The sequence below is a fragment of the Bos indicus x Bos taurus genome, chromosome 12 (assembly GCF_003369695.1).
Source record: "Bos indicus x Bos taurus breed Angus x Brahman F1 hybrid chromosome 12, Bos_hybrid_MaternalHap_v2.0, whole genome shotgun sequence".
NCBI lineage: Eukaryota > Metazoa > Chordata > Mammalia > Artiodactyla > Bovidae > Bos > Bos indicus x Bos taurus.
In genome coordinates this window covers 70,264,760-70,281,411 of record NC_040087.1, presented here as the reverse complement: position 1 = coordinate 70,281,411, position 16,652 = coordinate 70,264,760, and the positions used below count along the sequence as shown (strand labels likewise).

The 16,652-nt window shown below is 42.2% G+C and overlaps 1 protein-coding gene across 3 annotated transcripts in view; it reads right to left on the bottom strand.

The window, feature by feature from the left end:
• LOC113902484 (multidrug resistance-associated protein 4-like) overlaps positions 1-13,195 on the bottom strand; it is a 327,639-nt gene extending 314,444 nt beyond the window's left edge. For 2 of the 3 annotated variants that reach the window (XM_027557818.1, XM_027557820.1), the window contains exons 1-2: positions 12,896-12,984; positions 12,438-12,571 (exon numbers count right to left, since the gene is read on the bottom strand). In XM_027557818.1, coding sequence (XP_027413619.1) covers positions 12,438-12,511 — 74 coding nt within the window. In that variant the 5' untranslated portion in view covers positions 12,512-12,571; positions 12,896-12,984. Of the gene's footprint in view, positions 1-12,437; positions 12,572-12,895; positions 12,985-13,129 lie in introns of those variants that run through there. The other variant, XM_027557819.1, reaches the window with a different exon arrangement.
• Positions 13,196-16,652: the final 3,457 nt, after the last annotated feature.

Here is a 16,652-nt window from a genome sequence, read left to right as displayed (position 1 = left end):
GATCAAGTAAGCAGCAGAGGTCAGATCTGTATTCAGGCAATCTGGCTTCAGATGGGGTGCCACTCCACTGTACTACCCAACCAGGATGAGGGCGCAGTGTTGTGTAAATGAGCCTCTGGCCATGGTGCTGGGAAAACAACATGGGCATTGGCCTGCTATCTTGCATTCACTCCTATGGCCCTACTAATCCTACAGCTCACTCAGAGGGACATGCCTTTCAGCAGGCAAGACCCCAATCCTAGCCCTGATAGCCCTCCAAAGACAGGATAGTTATAAGATCTGCCTCAACTCATCATAAGTGCAACTGTGTAAGAAACGATGGAAGATAAGGATCAGAAAGCAGACTCATAAGAATCCTTGAAGGCTCAGTTCAGTTCAGTCGCTCAGTCGTGTCCAACTCTCTGCGACCCCATGAATCGCAGCACGCCAGGCCTCCCTGTCCATCACCAACTCCCGGAGTTCACTCAAATTCACGTCCATTGAGTCGGTGATGCCATCCAGCCATCTCATCCTCTGTCATCCCCTTCTCCTCCTGCCCCCAATCCCTCCCAACATCAGAGTCTTTTCCAATGAGTCAACTCTTCACATGAGGTGGCCAAAGTATTGGAGTTTCAGCTTCAGCATCAGTCCTTCCAATGAACACCCAGGACTGATCTCCTTTAGGATGGACTGGTTGGATCTCCTTGCAGTCCAAGGGACTCTCAAGAGTCTTCTCCAACACCACAGTTCAAAAGCATCAATTCTTCGGCACTCAGCTTTCTTCACAGTCCAACTCTCACATCCATACATGACCACAGGAAAAACCATAGCCTTGACTAGATGGACCTTTGTTGGCAAAGTAATGTCTCTGCTTTTGAATATGCTATCTAGGTTGGTTATAACTTTCCTTCCAAGGAGTAAGTGTCTTTTAATTTCATGGCTGCAATCACCATCTGCAGTGATTTTGGAGCCCAGAAAAATAAAGTCTGCCACTGTTTCCACTGTTTTCCCATCTATTTCCCATAAAGTGATGGGACCAGATGCCATGATCTTCGTTTTCTGAACGTTGAGCTTCGTTAAGCCAATTTTTTTGCTCTCTTTCACTTTCATCAAGAGGCTTTTTAGTTCCTCTTCACTTTCTGCCAGAAGGGTGGTGTCATCTGCATATCTGAGGTTATTCACATTTCTCCCAGCAATCTTGATTCCAGCTTGTGCTACTTCCAGCCCAGCATTTCTCATGATGTACTCTGCATATAAGTTAAATAAGCAGGGTGAAGGCTAGGGCTAAAGAATTATTCTTGAGAGCAAGAGGTGGGAGAGGTTTTTAAGCAAGAGTACAGCATGGGTTTGTTTTAGGGGAAAGACTGGTAGCAGGAATGCACGTTGGGAGGAAGAGAAGCCAAAAGTGTTAGGTGAGGACTGCGGGTGAAGGGAGGAGGAAGGATGGGTTCAAGGAACACAAACTCCAGAAGCTGCCTTCCCTGTGGGCCCCACACATCCACACTCAGGAAACAGTTACTGAAAGAATGAGTGACTCCAAGGGCATGTCTAAAGCTGAATCAGTAGGATTTGATGTCAGCAGATGAGAGTGAAGAAGTTAAGGAGAACTGATAGCTTGATGCCTTCAGGACTGGATGGATAAGGATTCCAACAATGCCTCCAGCAATCAAGAGTCACCATAATAAAGTAGGAGAACACACTTCAGATGCATGCCTATACAAAAAGTATATTCAGTCACTAACATGACTGTTAAATGTCTACTAGATTGAGTTAGCATATTCACTTAATATTCGCTCAACCTGTGGGAGTTAAAGCCAAGTAAATAGGAACTTCAGGACTGCCAGCCTCAGTGTGTGCTGAAAATGTGGGTAAAGTTGCAGTTAGGGCACAGAGACTTCCCAGCTATGAGGCTCCTAAAAAGCTGCCCACACTTTCTGGACATATTTTTCCTTATTTGTAAAATGGAGATATCTTCATGATAAGACAGGGTTCTCTGGCCCCATCAAAAAGTTGTAATAGGGAAGAACTCCATTTTAGATCTGTTTCCTTTACTTTAATCTTTGTATTCTATTGCTTTTGCATTCATATGATGCTTGTCTCATAGGAATGTTTGAGGATTAAATAAGACTTATGTAAAAATGTTAACAAATTATGAGCCCTCATGAAGCATTCAATAGGTGTGATTATCAGTAATGTCATCTCTAGATATATACCCAATATAAGATATTTTTTAAAGCATTAATCTTTGTGTGTGTGTTAGTCGCTCAGTGATGTCCAACTCTTTGAACCCCATGGTCTGTAGCCACCAGGCTTCTCTTTCCAAAGGATGCTCCAGGCAAGAATACTGGAGGGGGTTGTCATTTCCTACTCCAGGGGATTTTCCTCATCCAGGGATAGAATCTGGGTCTCCAGCATTGCAGTCAAATTCTTTAGTGTCTGAGCCACCAGGGAAGCCTTATTAATCTTTATACGGATCTAAAAGTTACCTTCCTGTCTTCAAGTATCCCCTAGCCCCAATAACATGAGGCCTTAACCCTAGAATGGGTGAATACATTAAGATCATCCCATCCTTCCAATTTTAAGCCAGCTAAAGCTGAGCTTCACTCACACTTAGCCACACAGAATTTTCAGGGCCAAGATAAGACCATCCAGTCATTCAGTAGCCTACACTTTTCCACTGTATTACAGGCATCCGTCTTCACCCATGGTGGACACAGAAACACAGAAAATGTCTACAGGGGCTTATCTTTCACAAAGAAGAAATCCATGGAGATATCTTCATGATAAGACAGGGTTCTCTGGCCCCATCAAAAAGTTGTAATAGGGAAGAACTCCATTTTAGATCTGTTTCCTTTACTTTAGTCTTTGTATTCTATTGCTTTTGCATAAAGTTAAGAACATTGCCTATAGCCTGAAATATAAAGGACAGCCCATTCTCAAGGCTCTGATCTCTAAGGATATAGCTCTTTTCCAGTCATACAGAGATTTAAAAATTGCAAAATAGAGAATAATATTTGTCTTGTTGAAGGTTCACAGGAACTTGTTGGAGGTTCACAGGAACTTCGTGGCCTGCAAGAACAAAGGATTATGACACCAAAAGTTTGCACCAAACAACCATGTCCCTCCCTCATCTTTCCTTTTAAAACACTTTGCTGAAACTCTTTGAGGACTTTGGGGTTTGAATAAGGCAGAAACCACCCATCTCCTTGAATGGACCTGTAATAAACATTGATCTGCTCCAAACTCTGACATTTAAACTCATTTACCCTCACTGTGCTTAGAGCACACAAATTTGTGTACACTAACAAAGTTATAGGCAAGATTAGGATAAAGGTGATCCACACCCCACAGAGAAGACAAAGCCTGGGAGATGGACAATGAGGTGTAAATAAAGCCTCAAATAATCAGAAGACCAGAAGTGGGATGTCACACCTACAACACTAGCGAAATCCAACAGCAAGAAGAAAGATTTTTCTTTTCTTACAAGGATTCAGCCAATGAAAAGTTATGGACCACAACAACCCTCCCAACTTCCTTTTCCTCTATAAAAGAGTTCTCCTTCCCTTGCCCTTTGGGGACTTGCATGTGACTCACCATGGTTGCAGACACTGAATTGCAATTCTCTGCTGATCCCAAATAAACCCACCTTTGCTGGAGAAATATCTGATAGTCTATGTGCTTTGCGTCAACAGAGAAAGGGAGTCAACACATTGGGGGACACCCGGAAGACTCAGAAAGACAAATTATCCACTTGACACACCTGAACGGACACGAGTTGATACTTCTCAGGCTGACCAGATGCAGGACTATAAAGATCCAAAAAATCAAGAATAAATTACAGGAGATAAACTTATACTTGTTATACTATTTATTCCACTATAAGGAATTAGTTGTAAATTGTAATGCACCTTTAGTCTGTTCTACATCTTGCTTGAAGCTGTAGTTATTGTATAAAATTGCCAAAACTCATCAAACTAAATGCTTAAGGGAAACAGAGAAAGAGCCCTGGAGAGCTCACCTAGCCTCCGTTTACAACACGTGGATTTCTGACTGTTAGTGAAAAACAACAAGATTAATACATATGGTATTCTGAAAATAATGTAAAGAATCCTAGTTTGAAATTACACATTTCTATACATTCATGATCACTAGTTACTGAAAGCCTAACCCATCTCAGCTCTCAGCCAGTTCACATCCCTCCTCATGTCATCAGCTTATCTGACAAGAGCCTCCAGAGAGTCTGTCTTGACACCAGTGGCAGTTTCCACATCTGCACTCCTTTTGTAAGTGAAGAGTTTGAAGTAGGAGATAGAAGGGCCCTGGGCTAGACAACTAGTGTTTGGCAAGAGGAGTAAAATTCAAGCTTTGTTCTCACCCAAACACTCCAATGACATAGTGGTAAAAGCTGAGCTCTGCTAAAGCAAAGAGATAAGGTGCCCACTCCTGAGATCAAGGAAAACTTTCCCTTCCATACATGCACAGAAGGCTCCTTGGAGTTCAAAAAGGGAGGGGGCTTCACCCCATAATAAGTATAGATATGCAGCTATAGGCCTCTGCAGTGGGATCCATCTTGGCAAAATCTTGGGGAGGGTCCAAGGACCGGTCAGGTGTGAAGAAAGAAACGAGATAATTGGCCAAGTAAACAAAGATCCACAAACTGCACTCATCTCACACACAATCAAAATAATGCTCAAAGTTCTCCAAGTCAGGCTTCAACAGCACCTGAACCAAGAACTTCCAGATGTTCAAGCTGTATTTTAAAAAGGCAAAGGAACCAGAGATCAAATTGCCAATATCTGTGATCATAGAAAAAGCAAGAGATTTCCAGAAAAACATCTACTTCTCCTTCATTGACTATGCTAAAGCCTTTAACTGTGTGGATCACAACAAACTCTGGAAAATTCTTAAAGAGATGGGAATACCAGACCACCTTACCTGCCTCCTGAGAAACCTGTATGCAGGTCAAGAAGCAACAGTTAGAATTGGACATGGCACAATGGACTGGTTCCAAATGAGGAAAGGAGTACATCAAAGCTGTATATCGTCACCCTGCTTATTTAACTTATATGCAGAGTAAGGCTGCTTAGAACCCAGAAGTCTCCATTTTCTAGAGGAACCAGCCCCTCACCTCAAAAAAAGAAAACTATTTCATTTTATTCACAGAGGGATAATTTACCAAATTGCTATAAGTCATGAGTAACTTGAGGGGAAGGGCTTCCCTGTATCTGGAAAACAGATCAAAACCAATAGCATTCCAGAAAAAAAAGAACATAAACATTATAACCACATTCACCAGTTTACTTGGTAATCAATACCTTTGTTAATTTCTTTAGACGCCATCACGTTTTCCATTAGGATTTTTAATGTGGTACCAGTTCAGCAGTATCATTTGAAATTTATCAGAGACCTGCACTTGTCAAAAAGTCCTATGAAGCTTCTTGAAGATGAAGCACTTTTGCCAAAGCATCAGAACTGTCTATAAATAATAGAGTTAAAAGGCACAGTTAAACACCTAATTACAATGTAATAACTAGATTATGACTAGTAACATTTTATCAGAAGATACTCAAATTTTAGAACCTATATATAATTTCTTTGATATTTACATTAATAATATTTATCCATACTATATAATCTGAGGGGGTTAACATTCATTTGACAATGCTTCCTGTGTAATTTAACATACAAACCAATCCTAGTTAATTTTTTTTTCTCTGAGATGGTTCAGAGGCTCTCTGAAGCAACTGAAAGTTAGCTGAAGTCAAAAGAGATTTGGAATTTGGTAGTAAGTTTGTAAAAAATATCAAAAAGTTTTCAAAACATTTGGTCAGATAGAATTATAGTCCACTGTGCCCAGCAATCCCACTACTGGACATATATCCTGAGAAAACCATAATTGAAAAAGATACATGTATTCCAATGTTCATTGTAGCACTATTAACAATAGATAGGACATGGAAGCAACCTAAATGTCCATCAACAGATGAATGGATAAAGAAGCTGTGGTACATATATGCAATGGAATATTACTCAGCCATAAAAAGGAACACATTTGAGGCTATTCTAATGAGGTGGATGAACCCAGAGCCTGTTACACAGAGTGAAGTCAGAAAGAGGAAAACAAATATCGTATTTTAATGTGTGTGTGTGTATGTGTGTGTGTGTGTGTGTGTATCGAATCTACAAAGATGGTACTGATGAATCTATTTGCAAGGCAGAAATGGAGACACAGACATAGAGAACACACTTGTAGACAAAGTGAGGGAAGGAGAGGATGGAACTAATTGAGAGAATAACAAGGAAACAGATATATTACCATATGTAAAATAGATAACCAGTGGGAATTTACTGTATGACAAGTCAGGGAGCTCAACTTGGTGCGCTGTGTCAACCTAGAGGGGTGGATGCAGTGGGAGGTAGGAGAGAGGTTCAAGAGGAAGGGGACATATGTACACCTATGGCTGATTCATGTTGATGTATGGCACAAACAAACATGACACTGTAAAGCAATTATCCTCCAATCAAAAATAAATAATTTAAAAAAAAAGAATCCTAGGTCACTGTGAATATTTACAAACAAATACAGATTGCTTAAAGGCAAGGAAGTTCACAAAATCTGATGTCAAAAGCAGTATTCTAAGTAAAACTTATTTTCTTAGCAGAGTGGAAACAAGACTAGTACTGTACCAGCCTAATTTTAAGAGTAAAATCCATTTACTTAATTAAATTTAACCTAACCTCAGCTCAACCATGTACAAAACTCCTTTTTCTACTCAAAACATATTTCCTACTATATACTGAAATGTTTCTTTTATTACTTTTAGCAGCTTTAGTCACATATTTAAAATAGAATCCTCAACTCTTAAAAATCTCATTAATTCCTAGTGAAAACCAAGTGGCAAGTAATTGTGAACTGTTTGTCATACCAGCACTTCCTGATTGGAAACTTATGCTTTAGTTTTCCTTTCCTAACAAGGCAAACAAAGGTAGGTCAACTTAGACTTGCCCAGCAACAAATGTTCCAATATTTTATCCTATTTGAAATGGCACAGATAGTCACTGAATTCTTATCATTCAGCTTTAGTTTCAGGTTATCAAAATCTGAAGAGATTTGAGATCATGTTTTCAAAACATAAGTACTGCTATAGAGTTTACCTTTTATCATATCAAGTTATTTTTCTTGATGACAAATGCCTATGTTAATCAAACTAACAAGCTTAAGCTAGCTTCAATAGTACATGATTCAGTACTAACTATTCCCCAGATAATGTGAACCTGCAATATATTTGGCTGATGTTTTAAAGATTTGCAAGTAGTATTTAATTTGTAAGGGTTTACTTTTAAGTCAGTTAAGTAGAGCTCATTTACAAATTAATTTTTACATAAGGATGGAACCAGAGATCTCAGTTTTTCTGCTTGAGTTTAAGAAGGTCTTTCTCTCAAAACCTCCCTGGTGGCCCAGTGTTAATAATCTGCCTGCCAGTGTAGGAAACAGGAGTTTGATCCCTAGTCCAGGAACTAAGATCCCACATGCTGTGGGGCAACTAAGCCTGAGCATCACAGCTACTGAGCCTGCCTGCTACAAAACTTGTATGGCCTAGAACCTGTGTTCCACAACAGGAGAAGCTACCACCATGAGAAGCCCATGCACCAAAGTTCAAAAGCATCCCCTGCCCACTGCAATTAAAGAAAGCTCACATGCCGCAACAAAGACCCAGAACAGCCAAATGAATACATAAATATAAATAACTTACTAAAAAGAAATTTTAAGGCCTTTCTCTATTTTTCCTCCTTGAGAGCCCAAGTACATTATTTACCTTTCAAGGTGAGGTAGAAATTGCTAGGCAGTCAGTGTAGGTCTGAGACCTCGGTTCCTTTTTTTAATTTCAACCCTCCCAAATAAACATCTCAACCCATTAACCTAAAGCTATACTTGTTATTCCAGTTTCCAGGCATCCAAAAGAATTCCACCTCAGTCTGGTTGGTCATAAAATATCCAGACCCAAGACAGGACAATCATTAACTGCTGTCCAATTTATCAAGAAGAAAAATACCAAATGGACCATTAACTCTTAACCCATACATCTGGTCCTTAAACAGTGGCCTGGGGTCATGAGAAAGAATCACAGGAATGGTGACTCAATGTCAAAAAAAAAAAAACTGAAAAACTGGGGATCAAAAAAAAACAAAAAAACATAAAGATGACAAAGTGTACATAGTGCCCTTCAAACTGATTGGTCAGAGATTACATATGTCAGGGACATGAGCCAACCAAAAAGGAACAGATCAATACTAATAAAGACATAAACTGCTATAATTCTCACCTTTTGGGGCATTTCACCCACTCTTAGTGTCTATGCTGGGGCTTTGTACTTCTCTTTACCTTAAAATAAATCCTGCTTGTTTGCTACCGTGAGTGTTTGCATGTTCGTGAAGTTCATTCTTGGGCTCCATGAACAAGAACTCAGATTCCCACTTCAAAGGTACAGGGAGAAATACAAACTCCATTTATTAATGGAAACTGAAGAGTTCCCAGCTTTGCAAAAAATACCCACTGGGGGGATTATAAGATAGAACAGAGTTTTGATCATCCATACTTAATTATCCACAGCTAGTGTTATTACTGGAGAAGGCAATGTCAACCCACTCCAGTACTCTTGCCTGGAAAATCCCATAGTTGGAGGAGCCTGATAGGCTGCAGTCCATGGGGTCACTAAGAGTCAGACACGACTGGGCAACTTCACTTTCACGTTTCACTTTCATCATTGGAGAAGGAAATGGCAACCCACTCCAGTGTTCTTGCCTGGAGAATCCCAGGGATGGGGGAGCCTTGTGGGCTGCCGTCTATGGGGTCACACAGAGTTGGACACGACTGAAGTGACTTTGCAGCAGCAGCAGCAGTGCTATTACTATCAAATATCAAACAATTTAAAGAGGTCTCTCAGGGTCACAGTTTCCTAGTCCAAAATTAGAAGTCTTCACCTTCCCATTTCCAAGCACATACACTTTGAAACTCACAAACATAAGATGCTTGGACAGTTCCTTGCCCTGCTATTGCAGAAAAAACAGAAATAAGTTTTTCCTCTCCTGAAAACAAGGGAAGTAAGAAGACCAGTCAACAGTCTAGGGAAGAAACATGGACAGGCCTGAAAGAATTAATGACTTCTAGTTTTACTTTAACCGTTACTAACCTGTAGTGTAACCAGAAGCTAACCTATCACCCCCTAATACTAGGTAAATTACACCCTGCACTTGGTATTTGCTCTCCCTGACCTCTCTTACAGAAAACTACCCTTTACAGTTTTTTGCATTTCAGAAAGAAGACTGCAGACCAAAAATCCAGAGACCAGTGGACCCCAATTACCAGGCTGCCTGATGCCAGCTGTGACTGTTTTGAAATAATGCAGGAAGAAAAAAAATGCAAAAACTTCATTGTGCTGTGTTTGTTCAGTCATGTCCAACTCTTTGCAAACTCATGGACTATGGCCCATCAGGCTCCTCTGTTCATGGAGTTTTCCAGGCAGGAATGTGGAGTGGGTTTCCATTTCCTACTCTAGGGGATCTTCCTGACCCAGGGATCAAACTCACCTGTCTTGCATCTCCTGCATTGGCAGGCAGATTCTTTACCACTGCGCCACCTTGGAAGCCCCAAAACATCATTACTCTGAACTTTATCATTTAGCCTAAGATCACAAGAGCCAGGCTATATACAGTCTCTTGGTTCCCTGGGGTGGGGGTACATGGCTCTTGAGGCCTTAGCCTGCTGTGTTCTCCTCTCTGCTAGCTGATTTTTAAAGCCATCTTTCTATTCCCTCCAAACTCTGTCTCCATATTTTTTTATTTGGCATCAGTAGGCAGAGAAAGCCAAGATTTTGGCTGTAGCACTGCCTGAAGTTAAGGAGACAGTTGCCTACTTTGTTACCATTTAAGGTTCCCGTATCCATATTCCTCCTTCTAGGGATTTCTTTGGAAGGAATGATGCTAAAGCTGAAACTCCAGTACTTTGGCCACCTCATGTGAAGAGTTGACTCGATGGAAAAGACTCTGATGCTGGGAGGGATTGGGGGCAAAAGGAGAAGGGGATGACAGAGGGTGAGATGGCTGGATGACACCACTGATTCGATGGACGTGAGTCTGAGTGAACTCCGGGAGTTGGTGATGGACAGGGAGGCCTGGCATGCTGCGATTCATGGGGTCGCAAAGAGTCGGATACAACTGAGCGACTGATCTGATCTGGTCTGATCTGAGGCCCCTATTTCCTTAAGGGCCACCAAAGGACCCAGAAATGCAGCTACACAAAATGAACACCACAATGGAAAAAAGCATAGGAACTCCCATCCCCCTGGGGTCCCCTAGGTGGTCCCATAAAAAGGAAATATCAGAATATGTAGGAAAGATGAAAAGATTGGGTTCTCAGCACAAAAAATCTAATAATCACCCAAGTGTGATCAAAGCCCAAAGGCTGAGACCCACCTAGTTAATAGTCTCAGCTACTACATGGAAAACTGAAGTTTCAGGGACTTCCCTGGTGGGTCAATGGTTAAGAGTCTGAACTTCCACTGCAGGGAGTGTGGGTTCAATCCCTGGTTGGGGAACTAAAATCCCAGCAGGCCCCACAGCATGGCCTAAGAGAGAGGGAGAAGAGTTTCACCTCTGAGCCCTTTTTCATCTGTGTTTCCTCCCAGCTCAAGGACCTTCAGTGCTTTCAAGAACAAAGGACTCCAGGGCAGGACTATAATAGTGAAGAAAAAATTGGATTCCATGTTAGATCTGTTACTTTTATTTTAACCTTTGTATTCTATTGATTTTGCTACAAGTTAATCAGGAAAGGGATGTCTATAGCTCAAACTATACATAATGGCCCCTCAAGTCTTAATGTTAAACTAAAATACCTTTGTTTAGCTCACAGGAAACATCCTGACCCAGACCATCTCTGAATGGCTGCAGGACAAAAGATATTAACACACTCAGAGGAGATCAGGAGATATTTGCAATATCTTAGGACCTTTGTGGGTTTCCCAGGAGGCTCAGTGATAAAGAAAACACCTGCCAATGCAGAAGATGTGGGTTTGATCCCTGGGTAGGGAAGATCCTGTGGAGAAGGAAATGGCAACCCTCACCAGTATTCTTGCCTGGGAAATCACATGGACAGAGGAGCCTGGCGGGCTACAGTCCATGGTGTCACAAAAGAGTCAGCCATGATTTAGCAACTCAACAACAACAAATGGCCTTTCTACTTTACCTCCTCACTTCCCTCCCTTTTGTTCTATAAAAGAAACTAATGTCCAGACATTGGTAAGATGGTTTTCTAGGACATTAATTTTCAGTCTACTCAGACTTCTGACTTTCCAAATAGAGTGACTAACCCTTGCCCAAACAACCCCTCTCCCAATTTACTGGCCTGTCCTGGGGCAAGGAGAAGGAGGTCTAACTAGGTAGCAAGACCACCTGCTTCAAGACCATGTACCACTTCTCTAAAGGCTAGAAATAAGACCCCACAGGCTTCGGGGACCCCATCCCCAGGGTTGTCCTCAAAGGAGGAAGCAGAAATACTAGCAATTAAGGAAATGCTCAGTCGCTCAGTAGTGTCAGACTCTTTACGACCCCGTGGACTGTAGCCTTACAGGCTCCCCTGTCCATGGGATTCTCCAGGCAAGAACACTGGAGTGGGTTACCATTTCCTACTCCAAATTAAGGAAAGGGGTTGGGCAAATACATTCTTCAGTCGTGGCTGTGTGTCCCAGGCAAAAGCAAAACGTGTTCAAGAATATTGTTCCCATTCGTTAAATACAAAATAACTTATTCACCCACATGAAAATTGCTCCAACCAAATACCAGGATGTACAGTAACAGGTGTACCGGAAGACAGGGAGAGAGGGAGACATGGTCATAGACACAGGGACGAAGGGGCCGGGTGAAGTTGGAACTCAGCTGTCACCTAAGGAATATGGGAAAAGGTGGGGACATTATTGGAAGGTGACAACAGTCCAAGGCACTAATTAGATAAAGGAAGCTGTTCATAAGCTGCTTGCTTGGAGGGTAAACGAGTGCAACTTTAGTTCAGAACTGAGAACTCCGGAGCTGTAACTGGGGAAGTCGGCCAAGGATGGAGTGTGGGGATCCAGTCCTTCTCCAGTTGGGCAGTGACTCTCCCAGGACGGCGTCCCAGCCTCCCGCTCCCGGGCACTGGAAGCTAGCCGGCCTTCGAGTGGAAAGAGATGTGCCCTAGTCACCAGGTCCCTGGCACCCTCCTCACCTCCGTCAGGTTCCCGCCTGCCGCGCGCGCCCAGGCGCAGGCAGAAATCACCCCTCCGGGGTGGGAGGGCTGCACCAAAAGCAAGAAGCCGGGCAGTAGGAGCGCCAGCGGAAAGCTCTCCCTCATCCCGACCCTCGGTCCCGGGAAAAGCGCCTGCAGCATTAAGTTCGGCAGCGCATCTCAGCTCAGGCAGGGCGCTCACCAGAATACCAGGCGTGAGCAGAGGTTCGCATCCTGCAGCGGGTTCGGCTTCCTCTCCGGGAACACCTGCAACATCTTGCTGGCCGAGGGTGTGGGTGCGGGTCGTGGCCGTCCTTGCAATCGCTGCCACTGTTCCTGTAGGGCCCGACAGAGACGTTGGAGACCTGGCTGCCTCTCCGGTCTGCTTGACGTGAACTGAGAGCCACCTGCGTCTCTGGGAGTGGAGTGCCAGCTGCCTGTCGGCGCCCTCCCACCAGGTCGCCCGCTACGTTCCTCTGCCACAGCTGAGAGTGCCCGGGGCGGGAGCGATGGGAGCGCCCACAACCTCCACCCCCAGGCTAGGGAAGACACTGCAAGGAGCCACGCAGGTGGAAGGCAAGGCCATGAGGGCAGATGATAGAGGTGGGTAAGTGAATTACCGGCCACACTGGGTCCTCCCAGACGCCCCAACCTACTCACCTGACTTCAGACTCTAGCAAAGTGCTTGCTGGAACCCAGGCACCCACCAAGGAGGTGCAGAGGGAGCATAGACTTTGCCACCCACCCCCAAAGGCGCACCTCCCCCCCCCACCCCCCATCCCCGCCCCCAGGCCACTGCAGCTGGTAAAAGGAGATAGCAGCCCAACCTCTGGGCAAGCTGCCCTCATCAGTACCAAAAAAGGGCACTGTGGGAGAACTGTAGGGGAGCAGCACCTTTCCCAGGATATGTGCACCTCCCCACGCCCTTTTCCTCTGCCTGTCTCTTGTTGTAGAAAAGCTTTATTCTCCCAGGCCTCCCCTGAGTCACAAAAGGCCAACTCAGGATTAATGATTAAAAGAATGTAAACATATTATCAAAAAATATTTAAACAGTAGATCAGCCATGTAACAGTCTATAGTTCCTCCCTGAAGAACCTAGTAACAGTGTCTGATGCATATCTTGAGTTGTTTTGCTAAAAACCCCACCAGATGCAGTTAACTGCAAAAACCCTGACCAGCGGGAGCCTAAGGATTGATGATGCTAAACCCTGTGACACTAGCTTTGTTACCAACCAATTAAAGAATAGAGCAGTGGCTGATCACACACCCTGGACTCTCTCCCTCACTGTGCTTTTAAAGAGCCTCCCTGAAATCCATCAGAGAGTTCAGATCTTTTGAGCATGAGCTGCCTGTACTCCTTGCTTTGGCCCTTACAGTAAGTCTCTGTCTGCTCTGAACTATGTTTTGGTTTGTTTGGCCTCACTTTGCCTCCAGCTTAGTAACTTGGGTTATACACAATTCATGGCCAAGCATTTGACCTCAAACAACAGCAGGGTTTAACACAGTTTGTTTGTTGTGCTACAAACACCTAAGGAAAGGTAACAGAAGGTTAGAAAAGCTCAAATGATTTTGGAAGACGAATCCATGCAGTTACTGGGAAAGGCTTTTGGCATCTCACATCTTGTATTGTGTGGGGGATCTCTGTGGGTTTTTGCTGCCCTCTTGGATTGGGAAAGGAGAACATGGGGAGAGAGAGGCTGCCTTATGACTTCTTTCATCATGAGCTCAGGGCCTGGCAGAATAAGAGTGACATATGTTCTAGGGCATAGGTCGTATGCTTTTCTGGGGGCCTTACCTCATTTTAACTCTAACAATGCCCTATTCAAGAAAGTAGTATCATCGCTACTTTACAGATAAGAAAAATGAGGCTCAAGGACAGCACTTGTCCAAGGTCTTCAAATAAGTGAATGATGAATCCTAATTTAGACTCAAGTGAGATTCCAGCATGGTCTGTCTCACTGGAGGATGGACAGTGTGTGTGAAAAGTGTCTAGAATATGCTGTTTGAATGAATGAGTTCATAACTGAAAGAATAAGATCTTGGGCTCTCACTCAAATCTTTAGTTGTTTGTGTGGCTGTCTTACTAGCTCAGCAGCTTCCCTTCCCTTTCACCCTAAATGAAGAAAGATCAAAGTTTGTGGTGCTTATAACAAGATCACTTTATTATTCTTTGATAATTGCCCATTGTCCTTGGCTAAAACACTGTTATTAATAATGTCTTTTAGCTTCAGCCATTCAAAAATGAGTATGTGCTACAGAACTGATGTACAGGAGTTAACAATACAGTACTGCATGCTTTTAATCTTCTAAGAGAGTACATCTTAAGTGTTCTCAGCATAAAAAATAAAAACAGGGAAAATGGATAAAGTGTGAAGTATTACATTTCACAATATACACATGTATCTAGTCATCAGACTACAACTTAACTATATACAATTTTTGACTCTCATTTGTACCTCAATAAAGCTGGAAGGAAAATGGCTTTTGAGGAAGGCCTTAATGTATTCAAATACTTTTTAAGTCAAATGTATAAGAATGGCAAAATGTTGATAATTTTAAATTAATGGACATGATAGGGGTTTACTATACTATTTTCTTGATATTTCATGCATGTTTGAAATTTTCTGTTACAAAAAGGAAGACAATGAGAGCTGAAATTTGTAATTTTTCAATTACCTGCTTTCTGATGCTAGTTCTTTCTCAGATAACACAATCTACAACCTTTATAGTCAGTCCTCACATCTGATTTACAGTTCTCTTTGATGTTCTCTTTGACATTGCCTACATTTTCCAGCCTTGTGAATGCTACTAGTTCTACTTCAAAGATGAAGAAATTTCTTGCTGAAGATGGACATTTAGTGACTTCCCTTGTCAGATTGCCCCAGACTGTTGTCTCCAGTCCCCACTACTATCTCAAATCATAATTATCCATCTCCAAACTGCTGAATACACTCAGTCCATTCTCTTGTCTTTTTTTAAATTAAGATCTTTTGAAACTTAGCATTTTTTCTGAACATTAACTAATATGCTTTTTAGTAGAGATATTGAGAACCAGTGTTGAATCATACAGAGAAGACTGTATATGAAGCCAGGGACCAGAGATCTTGATGTTTTGCTTGTTATCTAAATTTCTCAGGTCTAAAATGAGAAACCCGTATTTCTCCTACTTTCTACAGGGTTATTGTAAGCCTCAGAAATTGTGAATACACTTTGTAAAAAACGTTAGGTTTTAAGGCAATATACAAGAAAATGGTTTTTTTGGTTTTTTTGTTTTTAATTAATTGAACAAATGAAGGCCTTCTAGGTACATTACCACTAGGCCAGGCACAAGCTTGTAAACATGGGGACGATGTCATAAGGCCTCTATCTGCAATTGTTTACTGACGTTAATGGACCAACTCAATGAATATGAGTTGGAGCAAGTTCTGGGAGATGGTAAAAGACAGAGAATCCTGGTGTGATGCAGTCCATGGATTCACAAAGAGCCGGACATGACTGAGCAACTGAACAACAACTGATCTTAAACGGTTCAGTACTATAACTAAAAAGACAATAGGAAGTAGAAAGGATATAGAGAAATGGGAACCCTCATACATCACTGGTAGGAATGTAAAATAGTACAACCACAAAGGTACCGTATAACCTAGGAACACTACTCCTAGTTTTCTACCCAAGATAAATGAAAACCTAGGTCTATACAAAAACCTTGATACAAAGTCATAGTAGCATTATTCAAAAAAAAGTCAAAAAGTATACTAGGGGTGTGCAGAACCATGTGTACATCAACTGGTGAGTGGATAAATAAAATGTGATATTACATGCAATGGAATATTATTTGGCAAGATAGACATCCTGATGTATGCTACAACATGGATGAACACTGAAAACATTATGCTGAGTTAGTGAAGGCAAACACTGACTCTAGTGAGGATGATGAGACAACTTCTAAGGAGAGATGCAATCTTGTTGGACTTGATAATTCCTTCCCAAACAAACTTCAGGGACACGTGATACAAATTTGTGTATGTGCAATCTATAAATTATTAAATGGTTTAAAGGATCCTGTCAAAAAGTCAAAAAAGCATGTTAAATCTAAAGTAGGTTTACAGTCATATCCAACTCTTTGCAACTACATGAACTGTAGCCCACCAGGCTCCTCTGTCCATGGGATTTTCCAGGCAAGAATACTGGAGTGGGTTGCCACTTCCTTCTCCAGGAGATCTTCCCAACCCAGGGACTGAACGCCTGTCTCTTAAGTCTCCTGCATTAGAAAGCAGACTCTTTACCACCAAGCCACCTAGAAAGCCCAGGTATAAGAGTGATAATATTAATAAAATATTTCAATTAAGACAGTGCTGGTCCTCAAGCATTTTTCTACCAAGGCACATAGGAGAGATGACATTCAGAATTTGAATAT